The 13,822-nt window shown below is 39.8% G+C and overlaps 1 protein-coding gene across 5 annotated transcripts in view; it reads right to left on the minus strand.

The window, feature by feature from the left end:
• TOPBP1 (DNA topoisomerase II binding protein 1) overlaps positions 1–13,822 on the minus strand; it is a 55,954-nt gene that overhangs the window by 20,075 nt on the left and 22,057 nt on the right. For all 5 annotated transcript variants that reach the window (XM_066350469.1, XM_066350466.1, XM_066350467.1 and 2 more), the window contains 4 exons: positions 12,713–12,924; positions 11,175–11,458; positions 4,689–4,862; positions 4,491–4,600 (listed from right to left, as the gene is read on the minus strand). In XM_066350469.1, coding sequence (XP_066206566.1) covers positions 4,491–4,600; positions 4,689–4,862; positions 11,175–11,458; positions 12,713–12,924 — 780 coding nt within the window. The remainder of the gene's footprint in view (positions 1–4,490; positions 4,601–4,688; positions 4,863–11,174; positions 11,459–12,712; positions 12,925–13,822) is intronic.

The following is a 13,822-nucleotide window of genomic DNA, read 5'->3' on the forward strand; positions in this document are numbered from 1 at the left end:
ACACCAAAATAAACAGTTTCCCTTTATGGACACTTAACACACTTTCCATTTCCTGAATAAGAAATATTCTGAACTTTAAATAACCAAGTTAAACAAATTAAGAAGGAATATTTTCCTCCTAAATTATAAACATGTCTATTTCCTATAGCCCACCATCCTTAAAAACAGTAAAAACACCTTGCCTAATTTAGTTGTTAGTCTAATAATTGTATTTCTTCAGTGAATTAAAACAATATAAATTTAAATTATCAACATAATTCCAAAAATGAGGAATATTTTTGCCTCAAGTATCTCGGTTTACTATTCACTGTACTAATAAACTGAGCTTTAGTCCTCAGAGGTCCTTCAGGGACAAAATGTCCATGATTATAGATGGTTTTGATTAGGGGGGTTGGCAATATTTTCCATAAAAGGCCAGATGGTAAATATTTTAGGCTTTATAGGGCAAACAATTTCTTTCACAGCTACAAAACCATCGCCTTATATAAAAGCAGCCACAGAAAATACAGGGTGGAGCAAAACCAGATTTATAGTTGTGAGTATGCAAAGCAGTTTACTTTTGTGTTATTATTTACTAATGTCCATACAAACAACTGTAAACATACTTCTGTCCACCCCTGTATGTAAACACAGGCATAGCTGTGTTCTAATAAGTCTTTATTTACAAAATCCATGACTGGCCTGCCCAAGCCTTGGTCTAGTGATTTCAGCAAAACTGTTACTTTACTTTAGGAGGTATTATGGAAGTCTGTGGGGTAATTTTGGTTGTAGCAATAATGTGTGTTTGTTATGGGGGGAGGTATTGCTAATATTTAGTAAATAAGATCTAGGAATAGTAGAAATTCTGGGGAATAGTCAAACATACAATTATCCATATCCTACATGATTTTCTAACATCCTGACAATCCACATAAGTAAAAAAAAAAAAGTTGTATAAACAGTTATCCCTTGAACTGCATAGATGCATTTATTTATAAATTTTTTTCAGTAACGACATACAGTACTGTAAATGTATTTTCTCTTCTTTATGATTTTTCTCTGTAACAGTTTTTCTCTAGTTTACTTCATAGTGAGACCACATAACAAATGTGTTGACTCTTCGATATTGGTAAGGCTTCCAGTCATGCGTAGGCTATTAGTAGTTAGGTTTCCAGGAATTTCATGTGTGTGTGTGTTGGGGGGGTATGGTGTCAGCACCCCAACCCCCCACATTGTTCACGGGCTAACTATAATTAAATAAGTCTGGACCATGTTTTACACATAAACACAAGTTTGTTTGTTTTGCAGGTTTAATATCCATTAGTGTACCAGACATGCAACTATTAGTTGAAGACTGCACTTTGCTTAATTTGGAACTCTGCCAAATTGTGAACAAATTTTGATAAAGTTGTATTGACAAAAGAAATGCTGCTCGTGATGTCTGAGTCTCCATATCTGTTTCAGCCTCTGGGCTGTATAGTATTTGAGGTACATTTACATAGAGTTGCATCAAAATGAATACTCTTTTATTTATTTATTTATTATACAGAGAAAGAGTCAGAGAGAGGGATAGACAGGGATAGACAGACAGGAACAAAGAGATGAGAAGCATCAATCAGTTTTTCGTTGCACATTGCGACACCTTAGTTGTTCAGTGATTGCTTTCTCATATGTGCCTTGACCGCGGGCCTTCAGCAGACCAAGTAACCCCTTGCTAGAGCCAGTGACCTTGGGTCCAAGCTGGTGAGCCTTCTGCTCAAACCAGATGAGCCCGCGCTCAAGCTGGCGACCTCGGGGTCTCGAACCTGAGTTCTCGGCATCCCAGTCCAACACTCTATCCACTGCGCCACCACCTGGTTAGGCTACTCTTTTATTTTTTTAAGTTATAAAAGTGGGTTAGGGCCCTGGCCGGTTGGCTCAATGGTAGAGCGTCGGCCTGGCATGCAGAAGTCCCAGGTTCGATTCCCGGCCAGGGCACACAGGAGAAGCGCCCATCTGCTTCTCCACCCCTCCCCCCTCCTTCCTCTCTGTCTCTCTCTTCCCCTCCCGCAGCCAAGGCTCCATTGGAGCAAAGATGGCCCGGGCGCTGGGGATGGCTCCTTGGCCTCTGCCCCAGGCGCTAGAGTGGCTCTTGTCGCAGCAGAGCAACGCCACGGAAGGGCAGAGCATCGCCCCCTGGTGGGCGTGCCAGGTGGATCCCAGTTGGGCGCATGCGGGAGTCTGTCTGACTGTCTCTCCCCGTTTCCAGCTTCAGAAAAATACAAAAAAAAAAAAAAGTGGGTTAGTTATTTTTATGAAACTTTTAGTATAGCGAATGTTATGCATCTGATGTTTTGAGATCTAGTCTAGATGTTTTACCACTAGAAGATGGGACAGCAAGAGTGGTCTCTTCAGGATATTCTGGTCTTAGCTTATGGAAGGGAACATCTGGGATATCTGCACTTGACAAATGATTATCCTATGAACGCATACCTATTGTAACCGCTGCACATTAAAGGGTTCTTCCCTCTCAACTATCACCAAGTCTGAGAAATCCATTTTAGGAATAGATTTAATACAAACTTTAAATTATGCAATTAACTAGTTAAATTCTATTTAGGAATTTCAGCAATATACACTATTTTTTTTCTTTTTTTTTTATTAAGTGAGAGGTTGGGAGGCAGAGAGGTAGAGAGACAGACACCCACATGCACCCTGACTAGGATCCACCTGGGAAGCCCCCTACAGGGCAATGCTCTGCCATCTGGGATTAGTTAGCTGCTCCGTTTCTCAGCAACTGAGCTATTTCAGCACCTGAGCCAAGGTCATGGAGCCACCCTCAGTGCCCCCGGTGAGATTGCTTGAACCATTAGAGCCATGGCTGCGGGAGGAGTGGGGAAAGAAAGGGAAGGAGAGAGGAAGAGGGAGGAAGGTAGAGAGAGAAAGAGAGGGAGGGAGGGAGAGGGAGGAAGGGAGGGAGAGGGGGAGAGAGAGGGTGGGAGGGAGAGAAGGGGGAGGGGTGGAGAAGCTGATGGTCACTTCTCCTGTGTGCCCTGGCCAGGAATTGAAACCAGGATTTTCACATGCCAGGCCGACGGTCTACTGCTGAGCCAATCAGCCAGGACCTATTCTATTTTTCATACTGAGACTGGGGAAACACAAGTCCTATATGTCCTTTTATGCCTTATATCAAGTCCAAATCCAAACAGAATATCCAAAGAATTATATAATTTTTGACAAATATATATACCCTCATGGGGTTATTGAGAACATGAGATAATGTTCATACTAAGTGATCAGCAACCGGTAACAGGTAATATAATAAGTATATAACATAATAATAAATAATATATATATAGTAGATAATACTAATAATATATAATATGTAAGAAAACTTCACTATCCCACAATAGACGCATTAAACACTAAGATGCTTATAACTATGACAGATATATTTTATTTTTATATTCTCCTGATCTAATTTCTTTTGTCAAATAGAAAGATAACTGAAATAGGACTTCCAAAAGGGGAAGATGAAGCTAATTATAATCCTCAAACTGTTTTGTTACTTGTAAAACCAATCATGCTATCTATGAATGGCTGAATAAAAGTGATCAAGAAATCTAGCACTGTAGACTAGGGGCAGTCAACCTTTTTATACCTACCACCCACTCCTGTATCTCTGTTAGTAGTAAAATTTTCTAACCGCCCACCGGTTCCACAGTAATGGTGATTTATAAAGTAGGGAAGTAACTTTACTTTATAAAATTTACAAAGCAGAGTTACAGCAAGTTAAAGCATATAATAATAATTAATTACCAAGTACTTTATATCAGATTTTCGCTAAGTTTAGCAGAACAAATCTTTATGAAACAACTTACTATAGTTAAATCTATCTTTTTATTTATACTTTGGTTGCTCCGCTACCGCCCACCATGAAAACTGGAACGCCCACTAGTGGGTGGTAGGGACCAGGTTGACTACCACTGCTGCAGACAGTGGATGAGTCAGGTGACTCAGGATTGGCTCTAATCTGAAAATCACCAAAGTAAAAATATGCTTAATCTCAGACCCAGATGCCCAAGTTTCAACAACAGTGAGCAGCACAAAATAGGCTGTCAGAAATTTCCTGAATAACCCTGAGAGATACACATATAAGAGTGAATTGATATGACATAAAATATTTTAAAACATAGTAAATTAGAAATCAGTTGGAACCCTGGCAAGTGGCTCAGTCGGTTAGAGCCTTGTCCTGGTACATTAAGATTGTGGGTTTGGTCCCCGGTCAGGGCGCACACAAGAATCAAACAATGAATGCATAAATAAGTGGGACAACAAATCAGTGTTTTTCCTTCTATCTCTCCCTTCCTCTCTCTCTAAAACCAATTAAAAAATCCATTGCAGAGGGGTTTTTTTTAGATAAAACAACAGACTAAAAGGAAAAAGTAATGTTTCTTTGTAGACACCAGAGCTTTGGGTTTCCCTATAAACTTAGGCCATATCGCCACCAAACAGAAAGATGTGCCAGATACCTGTAGTCTGCCCCCAGAGAAGCTGCGACCCCACTGAGCTCACTCTGCCTCTTACTGAGCTTCTTACTGACATACACCACCACCTTGTGAAGCGGTTTTGGAGCGTCTTCCTGTCCACGAAAAAGAAAAGAGAGATTGACCATTACTGTTTGAAATGTTGTATCTAAAACTTCCTTTTAGTAAGAGAGCTAATTCTACCTTCTCTGATCCAGCGTTCCGCAGTCGAGGGCTGGCAGAAAGAGTGACAGCATCCCGAGAGCTGTTTGCCAAAGCAAGCTTCAAGTTTCTCACGAGGACTTGCGAGAGCGGGGTGCTCAGTCTCCTCATCTTTTGGTTAGGCCCTCTTGGAGTTTCTAAGGCTGCCAGTGCATCCTGTACATGGAGGGCAAGAGCGAAGGAAGGGGAGAGAGAGGTAGAGAGGAAAAGGAGATGAGAAGAAACAAAGGAAGAAGAGGGGAAAAGAAGAAAAAAGTGAGAAGAGGGATAATTCTCAAAATTAACTGGATACAGCTGTAACCACCTCTGGTTTTTCTCCAAACAACAAAATGAAATACTACCTGTAACTATACACTACAAACGAAAAAATTCATACTGTCCAGGGCATTGGTTCAAAGAGACTGATAAGCTTATATTTTCAGTAGTGCTTATTAGCACATTTGCCTGAATCTTTAAGTTGTAGTTCAAATAAAGCACAACCAAAAACGAGCAGACAAACAACACAGCAGGAAACAAGTGAGCAAGGATGGATATAATCAAGACATGAACTGTAAGAAAGGTTAAGAAGTCAGACTAAGCTGAGACTTACGAAAAATCTTTAAAAGTACAAAATACGTTCCTCTTCCCAAGCTACCCAGTACCCTCATGAGAGGAGGTCAGTGCTGGCAAGGGGCCTGCTCATTATCTTACTCCTGTACAGTATTCCACGTGTATACAGAATGTATTTAACCAGTGCCCAACTGGTGACTATTCAGATGAACAATTTCTTTCCAGTATAATGATGCAACAACTAACCTTGTACACATACCATCTAGCACATGCAAGAGTTAAGGGAACCATTCAAGCAAAATGTGCATTACAGCCCAGACATTCTCGAGCAAAGCATCTGAGTGTATGCTTCTCAATATGCTTGACAGCACAATGGGTAATTGGCATTTTTTTGGCCAACCTGATAGGTTAAATAAATATATTTGTATGTTTTAATTTTCTACCCTCTAACACTAAATAAGATTAAATATCTTTATGCATGTATAATATTTCTATTTAATTTTTTGTGATAGCCATCTCTTCCTATCCTTTGCCTACTTTTGCACTGGGTTATTGGTCCTTTTTATATTTATTTGCATGAAAATATTTGTATAAATTTATACACACACATCTCCACTGTGATATTAGTCTTTTATATATACACACTTGTTCCCAATTTGTAGTTTGTCAAATTTTTGTTATGGAGAATTTTTTAAAATACTTTTACTGCACATCTATAAAATCTATATATAATATTTAAATGCAGAAAATTTTTTATTGCTGTAAAATTCATATAAATTTTTATTTATTTTGGAGTGTATGTTAGTTAGAAAAGCCTCACACTGAATTATTGAAAAACAAACTTACTCTCTCATGGTCTCTTCTAGAATTTTTATACCTTCATTTCTTGTGTTTAAATGTCTGCCTCTCTGATATTTATTCTGATGCAAGGTATAAGGATTCATCCCAACTATTTTCTCAGTTGACTGACTGGAATGCCTACTTTATTATATACTGTATTACATTTTCCTATCTATGGAGTATAATCTTGTGCATTGACTTGATAATTCATGCAGCAATAGCAGATTGCTTCAATTACTGCAAATGTTTTAATAAATAGGACTCATTTCTACTGTTATTCTTTTCAAATTTTTAATACTATTTGTTTGCATTTTTAATAGACTATATTATCTCCATAGATCTTTGTGATGTTTAATCTTTTTTGCAAGAACATGATAAATCTCTCTATTTGCTAAAGTGTTTTTTTTATTTCTCCATAGCATTTAAAAGGATTCTTCATATACAAAAGAAATAAGAAGCTCCACACCACATCTATCCACCTTCAGTACCTGTGACATGAACACTACTTCACTTCTGGTACCTTCTTCCGCTTAAGCATTAGATCCAAAACCCTCTCACCAACTCAAAGATGCAGTGTCAGCAATTCTCCTCTAAACTGCATTGCCAATTAGATCTCTACTGGGTTACTCAGATTGGCATACATTTATTTATGCCATCTTTAAAACAAAACAAACTTTATTTTGCCTATACCCACCCACACACCCCACTTTTTGGTTCTCCTTTACAGTAAAACTGCTCAAATGTATTGTTTACATTCACTGTCTCTAATTCTTGCATTCCTGTATGAACCCACACTGCCCCCCCAATGTCATCAAAACCCTACTGTTAAGATCATCGGTGACCTCCATAATACTAAATCCAGTGATTGATTTTCTGTTCTCACTTTTTAAAAAAATTATTATTATTGTGGTGAGGCACAGAGGCAGAGAAACACTCCCGCTAGTGCCCTGACCAGGATCCACCTGGCAAGCCCTCTATAAGCAGATGCTCTGCCCATCTGGGGCTTGCTCTGTTGCTGGACAACTGAGCTATTTTAGCGCCTGAGGCGAAACCATGGAGCCATCCTCAGCACCCGGGGCCAACTTGCTCAAGCCATTAGAGCCATGGCTGCGGGAAGAGAAGAGAAGAGAAGAGAAGAGAAGAGAAGAGAAGAGAAGAGAAGAGAAGAGAAGAGAAGAGGGAACGAGAGAGAAGGGAGGGGGGAGAAGAAGCAGATGGTCGCTTCTCCTGTGTGCCCTGACCAAGAATGGAACCTGCGATTTACACACGCTGGGCCAATGCTCTGCTGAGCCAACCAGCCAGAGCCTGTTCTCACCTTTCTTGTTCTTTCAGCAGCATGTGACAGTTAACCAGTCCTTTCTTGAATACTTCCTCATTTGGTCTCTAAGAATCTCTAGAAGTATATGAGTTTGGCCTGTATTATTTTCATTTTAAAACTTGGTGTAGCCCTGGCCGGTTGGCTCAGTGGTAGAGCATTGGCCTGGTGTACAGGAGTCCCGGGTTCAATTCCCAGCCAGGACACACAGGAGAAGCGCTCATCTGCTTCTCCACCCCTCCCCCTCTCCTTCCTCTCTGTCTCTCCCCCTCCCGCAGCCAAGGCTCCATTGGAGCAAAGCTGGCCCAGGCGCTGAGGATAGCTCCACGGCCTCTGCCTCAGACGCTAGAATGGCTCTGGTTGCAACAGAACAATGCCCCAGATGGGCAGAGCATTGCCCCCTGGTGGGCATGCTGGGTGGATCCCGGCCGGGCCCATGCAGGAGTCTGTCTGACTGCCTCCCCATTTCCAACTTCAGAAAATACAAAAAAAAAAACGAAGAAAAAAAAAACTTGGTGTAAGTTAGAAATTATTTCCAAGTCAAAAGATTTTTTTTCAGAATGGGGGATAGAAAGGGACAGACAGGAAGGGAGATGAGAAGCATCAACTCACTGTTGTGACACTTTAGTTGTTCATTGATCGCTTTCTCATATGTGCCTTGACTGGGGGGGCTACAGCCAAAGCCAGTGACCCCTTGTTCAAGCCAGCAGCCGAGCCAGTGACCCCTTGTTCAAGCCAGCAACCTTGGGTTCAAGCCGGTGACCATGGGATCATGTCTACGATCTCACGCTCAAGCTGGTGACCCTGCACTCCAGCTGGTGAGCCCATGCTCAAACCAGATGAGCCCACACTCAAGCTGGCAACCTTGGTGTTTTGAACTTGGGTCCTCAGTATCCCAGGTCAATGCTCTATCCAGTGTGCCACCACTTGGTCAGGCCCAAGTAGAAAGTTTTATAAGAAGTATAATACCTTATTATAACAAGAATGGGGAACACTGGGTTCTCAATACACTACTGGTGGAGCATAAACTGGTACAACCACTTTGACAGTCTCTATTAAAGATGAAATAAAATCCAGCAATTTCACTATCAAAAAAGAAATGCATGCACACGTATTCCAATAGACATGCACAAGAATGTTCACAGCTGCATTATTTTTAAGAGCAGAAAACTAGTAACCACCCAAATTCCCATTAACTTAGACTGGACATGTAAGTTGCAGTATATCCATATAATGAAATATGACACATTAATAAAATCAGTGAACTATAGTTAGAGGTAGCAACATGGACAAATCTTCCAAATGAAGGTTGAACAAGAAAAAGACAGCCTTAAAGGAATAAATACTGTGATTTCAAGTATTTAAAAGTCAAAAACAGCATAACAAAGCTGGTGTTAAAGTCAGGAATGTTACCTTTGGGGAGGAAGAGGGAAGCAGTGGTGGAGAAGGTGTGAGGAAGGTGCATTGGCAATGCTCTGACACCTACAGCGGCTTCCCAACTGTTAACACTGGTATTTCACTTAGCGGCACATTTGCTGTACTTTTCTGACGTTTCAATTAAACATAAAGTTGCAATAAAAGGTGTGTGTGGTTTTTTTTTTATTGTGAGGACTAATATATGTTCAATTCTGTGATTATTCGACTGGCCATTCTCTGTTTCAGAGTAAAATCTTCAATATGCCATATTACATCAATTTGAAGGAATCACTGATAAAAGTACTAGTTTATCACCAAAAAAAGAAAAAAACAGCAAAACACTGCTAAATAAACTCTAAGTCTAAGCAATGAAACATTTAAATATGTTTTGTACCTTCATGGAGACTAGTTCAGAACCAACGGCTCTCAATTGCGAGGTACCCAAAGAATGGTTTAAATGACTATTTCTTTGCCTACTAATACTATTTCATTTACTATCGAAAGACACTGAGAGCTATAAGACCTTAGATATCATCTCTGATTTTATAGATGGGAATAATGAAGCCCAAAGAGGTTGACTTGCTATAAAAGGAAGCAAGAGGCAAAGCAGAGGCCTCATTCTAGATCTCTGTTTCCAAACCAGTGGTTTTCCTGTTTAAGACATAAGGAGCAAGGATAATCACAGTACAAAATGCTACTTCAGGGGAGATTTATTCAATCTGAAACAATACTGAATGTCAACTGTAATCTAAAAATAAAATAAAAGATGAGATTTGATCAAAGATTTAGCTTGGAGAAAACTGTCCCAGGTATTAATTTATATTTATTTTTGGAGATGAACAATCAGTGAACTTTTTAAGCCTGCTCCAAACATACTAGTAAAACTGACTAAAATGTTGCTTCCTACTATCCTATTGAGCAAAACAGATGTATGGTACACTAATTTTGCAAACGTTCAAGGATTAAAATAATCAGAGACGGCCTGACCTGTGGTGGCGCAGTGGATAAAGCGTCAACCTGGAAACGCTGAGGTTGCCGGTTCAAAACCCTGGGCTTGCCTGGTCAAGGCACATATGGGAGTTGATGTTTTCTGCTCCTCCCCCTTTCTCTCTTTCTCTCTCTCACCCCTCTCTATGATGAATAAATAAAATGTTTAAAAAAAATGTTAAAAAATAAATAAATAAAATAATCAGAGACAATGATTAAAATAGCCACTTGAAACGCAAAAGCTACTAAAGGAGCCTGACCAGGCAGTGGCGCAGTGGATAGAGCAAAGGAACTGGGATGCAGAAGACCTGGGTTCGAGACCCCGAGGTTGCCAGCTTGAGCGCGGGCTCATCTGGTTTGAGTAAGGGCCCACTGGCTTGAACCCAAGGTCGCTGGCTCGAGCAAGAGGTTGCTCGGTCTGCTGAAGGCCCGCGGTCATGGCACATATGAGAAAGCAATCAATGAACAACTAAGCTGTTGCAGCGCACAATGAAAAACTAATGATTGATGCTTGTCATCTCTCTCCGTTCCTGTCTGTCTGTCTCTCTCTCTGACTCACTCTCTGTCTCTGTAAAAACTAAAAAAAAATTTTTTTTAAAAAAGCTACTAAAGGAACAGTGAAGAAAATCATCTTTGGGGAATAAAAAGAAAACATTGGGAGAAAGTTAAATTAGCTCCTGATGTGCAAATGATTTTTTCAGAAAGAGAGCCATACTCCAGTGCCCACGAGATTAAAAGCACAGACTTAACTCATCATTTTAAGGGGAATGACTGAAAAGCAAAGTCATAATAGACATTTTCAGAAAGCAAGCACTGGGTGTACTCCTAGAATTAAAACCTGAGTAGCAATGTGTTTATACAGCGTGGGGCAAAAGTAGGTTTACAGTTCTTCCTATGGAAAGTAAGTAATACAGTAATAACAATACAAGAATAAACTATTTTATATACTCACAACTGTAAACTTACTTTTGCCCCTCCCTGTACTATTTTATGGTTTATGTAATTATTTTATCAAACCATTTCATTTGATAATGATAAATCTGAATTTCCAGAGCAAGTGATATTATTATCTTTGTACAAAAGAAGAAACTGTGGTCAGATATGGAATGTTCAATTATCTACCTAGAGTAAAAGTTCAGGAGAGACGGGGGACTTGAACCCAGATGTCTTGGTTTCACACTATATTTATCTCTAGCTGTTACCTCAACCAGGTATAGAGAGGGACTCAATAATATGAATCTACTTGCCAAGATCTCTGAAAAATTTACTACTACCCACTTTAGAGGTGATGCAGAATATGGTGCTTTAATTTTATAAACTATAAACTTGTCAAATCCAGGACCATTTTCTATAAACCTTACCTTTACATCAAAGGAAGGCTTGAAGAGTTTGTCCTTGGACAGGAATTTCGAAGGTGTATCCAGGTGTAATGAGGGCTCCCTCTGGAGTGGCTGTCCTGCTGGGGAAATGGACGCCTGCCCACTGTGCTGGGAGACCACGGCACGGAAGGCTTTACTCTGGAAGCGGTTCATGTCTAAGGGTGTGACGGCTGTTCTTCTGTGCGTCTCCAGGCACACGGCAGGAGTCTCCGGACCAGCTGGTTTTAGGGTCACCTCATTTGCTATATCCATTTCTAAACTTTGCTCTGGAGATTTAAAAAGAAAAGAAATAAATGTGAGTCACTAATGTCTTTTGTCTCTAAAGAGGCACATTAAGTGAGGTTTTTTTGGTCTTATCGTTAATTTTCATGTGAATTCTCAATTACACTTTAAACCACAAAGTTAATACCTACTTTCCAACAGACCAGGTGGATCTATTAAAATATGCTGAGTTAGACAAACACATCATATGAAACAAATACTTAATGAAATTACTTTCCCATCTCAGCTTGTTGTACCTTGAAATGTTCGCAGTAAACCTCACAATTTGACAAAAATTATATAACTAAATGTCACCCTAGTCAATAGTAGAGTAAAAAGAAAATTCCAATGACATGTACTCAGAGTTAACAACTAGTCAAACTTCTGGGAAGTCCTTAATAAAATTTTAATATGACCAAAACATCACTTTGCCTCAGTTGTAAAATTTCTAGTATGTATGGGGAGGTATTGGCTCTGAGAGCTGTTCTCCAGCTGCTAAGTTTGTCCAGGGGTCCCGCCATCTTCTACGAGGAAGCTACTGTGTCCTCCCAGGCCTGCCTCCTACTTTTCCCCAACATTTAACGAAAACACTTATTAGATGGCTACTCCATGCCAGGACCAACCCTAGACAATGGAAATACATAACTGCCCATAGTCCTTGCTTTTCAGAGCTTATAGTTGAGTAGTTGAGTAGGGAGACATGAAAGCAAACCAGAATTATAACACTGAGATAACAGCTAAAAAGGGGACAATACAGGGTGTGATGGCAAGACAAAGGCCATACTTGGTGAGTCAAGGAAGGCTTCCCAAGGAAAGTGGCATCCAAGCTGAGAACTGAAAGATAAGGAGGAACAGGCAAGCATGAGGTGAGCTAGAGAAAATGTGAAAGTGCAGAGAGGAAGAGAGAACACTACTACAAGGTGTGTCAATATGAGCCACAGGAAGAACAGGAAGAGGGAGCCAAGCTCACATCTTTAGACTTCAAACACTGAGCCCCTGGAATGCTCCTATACTGTTTTGCATCCTTTAGCTTTCTGATAGTGCCTACACTTGGGAGTACAGATACAAATTCAACATTTGTGCTATGAACACACATTTATTTTCCCACCCAATAATGAAAGCCCAACAGTAGCTCTGCACCCAGCATGAAAAGTAGAAATCAGTGACCTTCCCTAAAAACAAGCTCTGGCACACTGATATTCCAGAAACCACCAAACTGTACAAACGTAAACATAAAAGAACAAAATAAAACCATTAACCTTCTTTAGTTGCATTTTCAATCAGAAAATGACTTTCAGTTGCTCTCTTTCCCATTTTAGCAGTCTCCAACAGCCAAGCTATACTGATAGCTGGTAGATTCCACTTCTTGGAGGCTTCATATTTAGAACCACCTGGTTCTTTCAATACAAGATGAGTACTAGCCAACATGCCTTTTTTTGCATTGGCTTTACGAACAAAGAATTCTTGAACGCTAAAAGTTGTATTTAATGAGAAGCAAATGGTCATTGACACAATTAGATAGCAAACTAAGAATAAAGTTTCTAATACAACAGTGATGTTAGAGTTCTAAGTATAAGAAAATACTCACTGATTAAGAGTAGATTCTATATCTTAAAATAAGCTAATCCTCTTATAAATACTATAAGATAAATATTAAACTGGTTTTTAATTTTTTTTACTTTATTTATCTTAGAAGAGAAAGAGAAAAGGGAAAAGGGGAGGTAGAAGCAGGAAGTGAAGTACCAATTCCGCTATGTGCCTTGGCCAAGCAAGGCCAGGGTTTCAAACTGGCGACCTCAGCATTCCAGGTCGATGCTTTATCCACTGTGCCACCACAGGTAAGGTAAATTAAACTTTTTTAAAAACATAAGCAAATTAATTAAACTAGACTTTCAAGAAATAACCAGAAAACTTTCCCCTTTAATTAGTCATCACCTACCCACCTGTCCTTTTCTCACAAAGGCAGGGGAGCAAAGAAAGTGTACAAATAACATTACATGTGTTAGCCCACTACAACTGCTCAAAGCATTTTCACATATAATCTCATTTGATCTTCTCAATAGCTGTGAAACACCAATTATTTTACAGAATATTGTAAAGATACAACCTGGGAAAGATACAAAGAAATTAAGTGACCTGCTCAGGATCATACCATTAAACACAGAAAATGTAGGGGCAGAAACAGAAGTCCACCACTTGAGGTATATGCAGAATTCAGTCATTTCTTTTATGATGCCTGTACTGTGGTAGTGCAGAGGATAAAGTGCTGGCCTAGAATGCTGAGATCACCAGTATGAAATCCTGGGGCTGCCCAGTCAGGGCACGCATGACAAACAACCAAAGAACAACTAAAGTGAAGCAATAATGAG

Source organism: Saccopteryx leptura, chromosome 10 (genome assembly GCF_036850995.1).
Source record: "Saccopteryx leptura isolate mSacLep1 chromosome 10, mSacLep1_pri_phased_curated, whole genome shotgun sequence".
NCBI classification, from domain to species: Eukaryota; Metazoa; Chordata; class Mammalia; order Chiroptera; family Emballonuridae; genus Saccopteryx; species Saccopteryx leptura.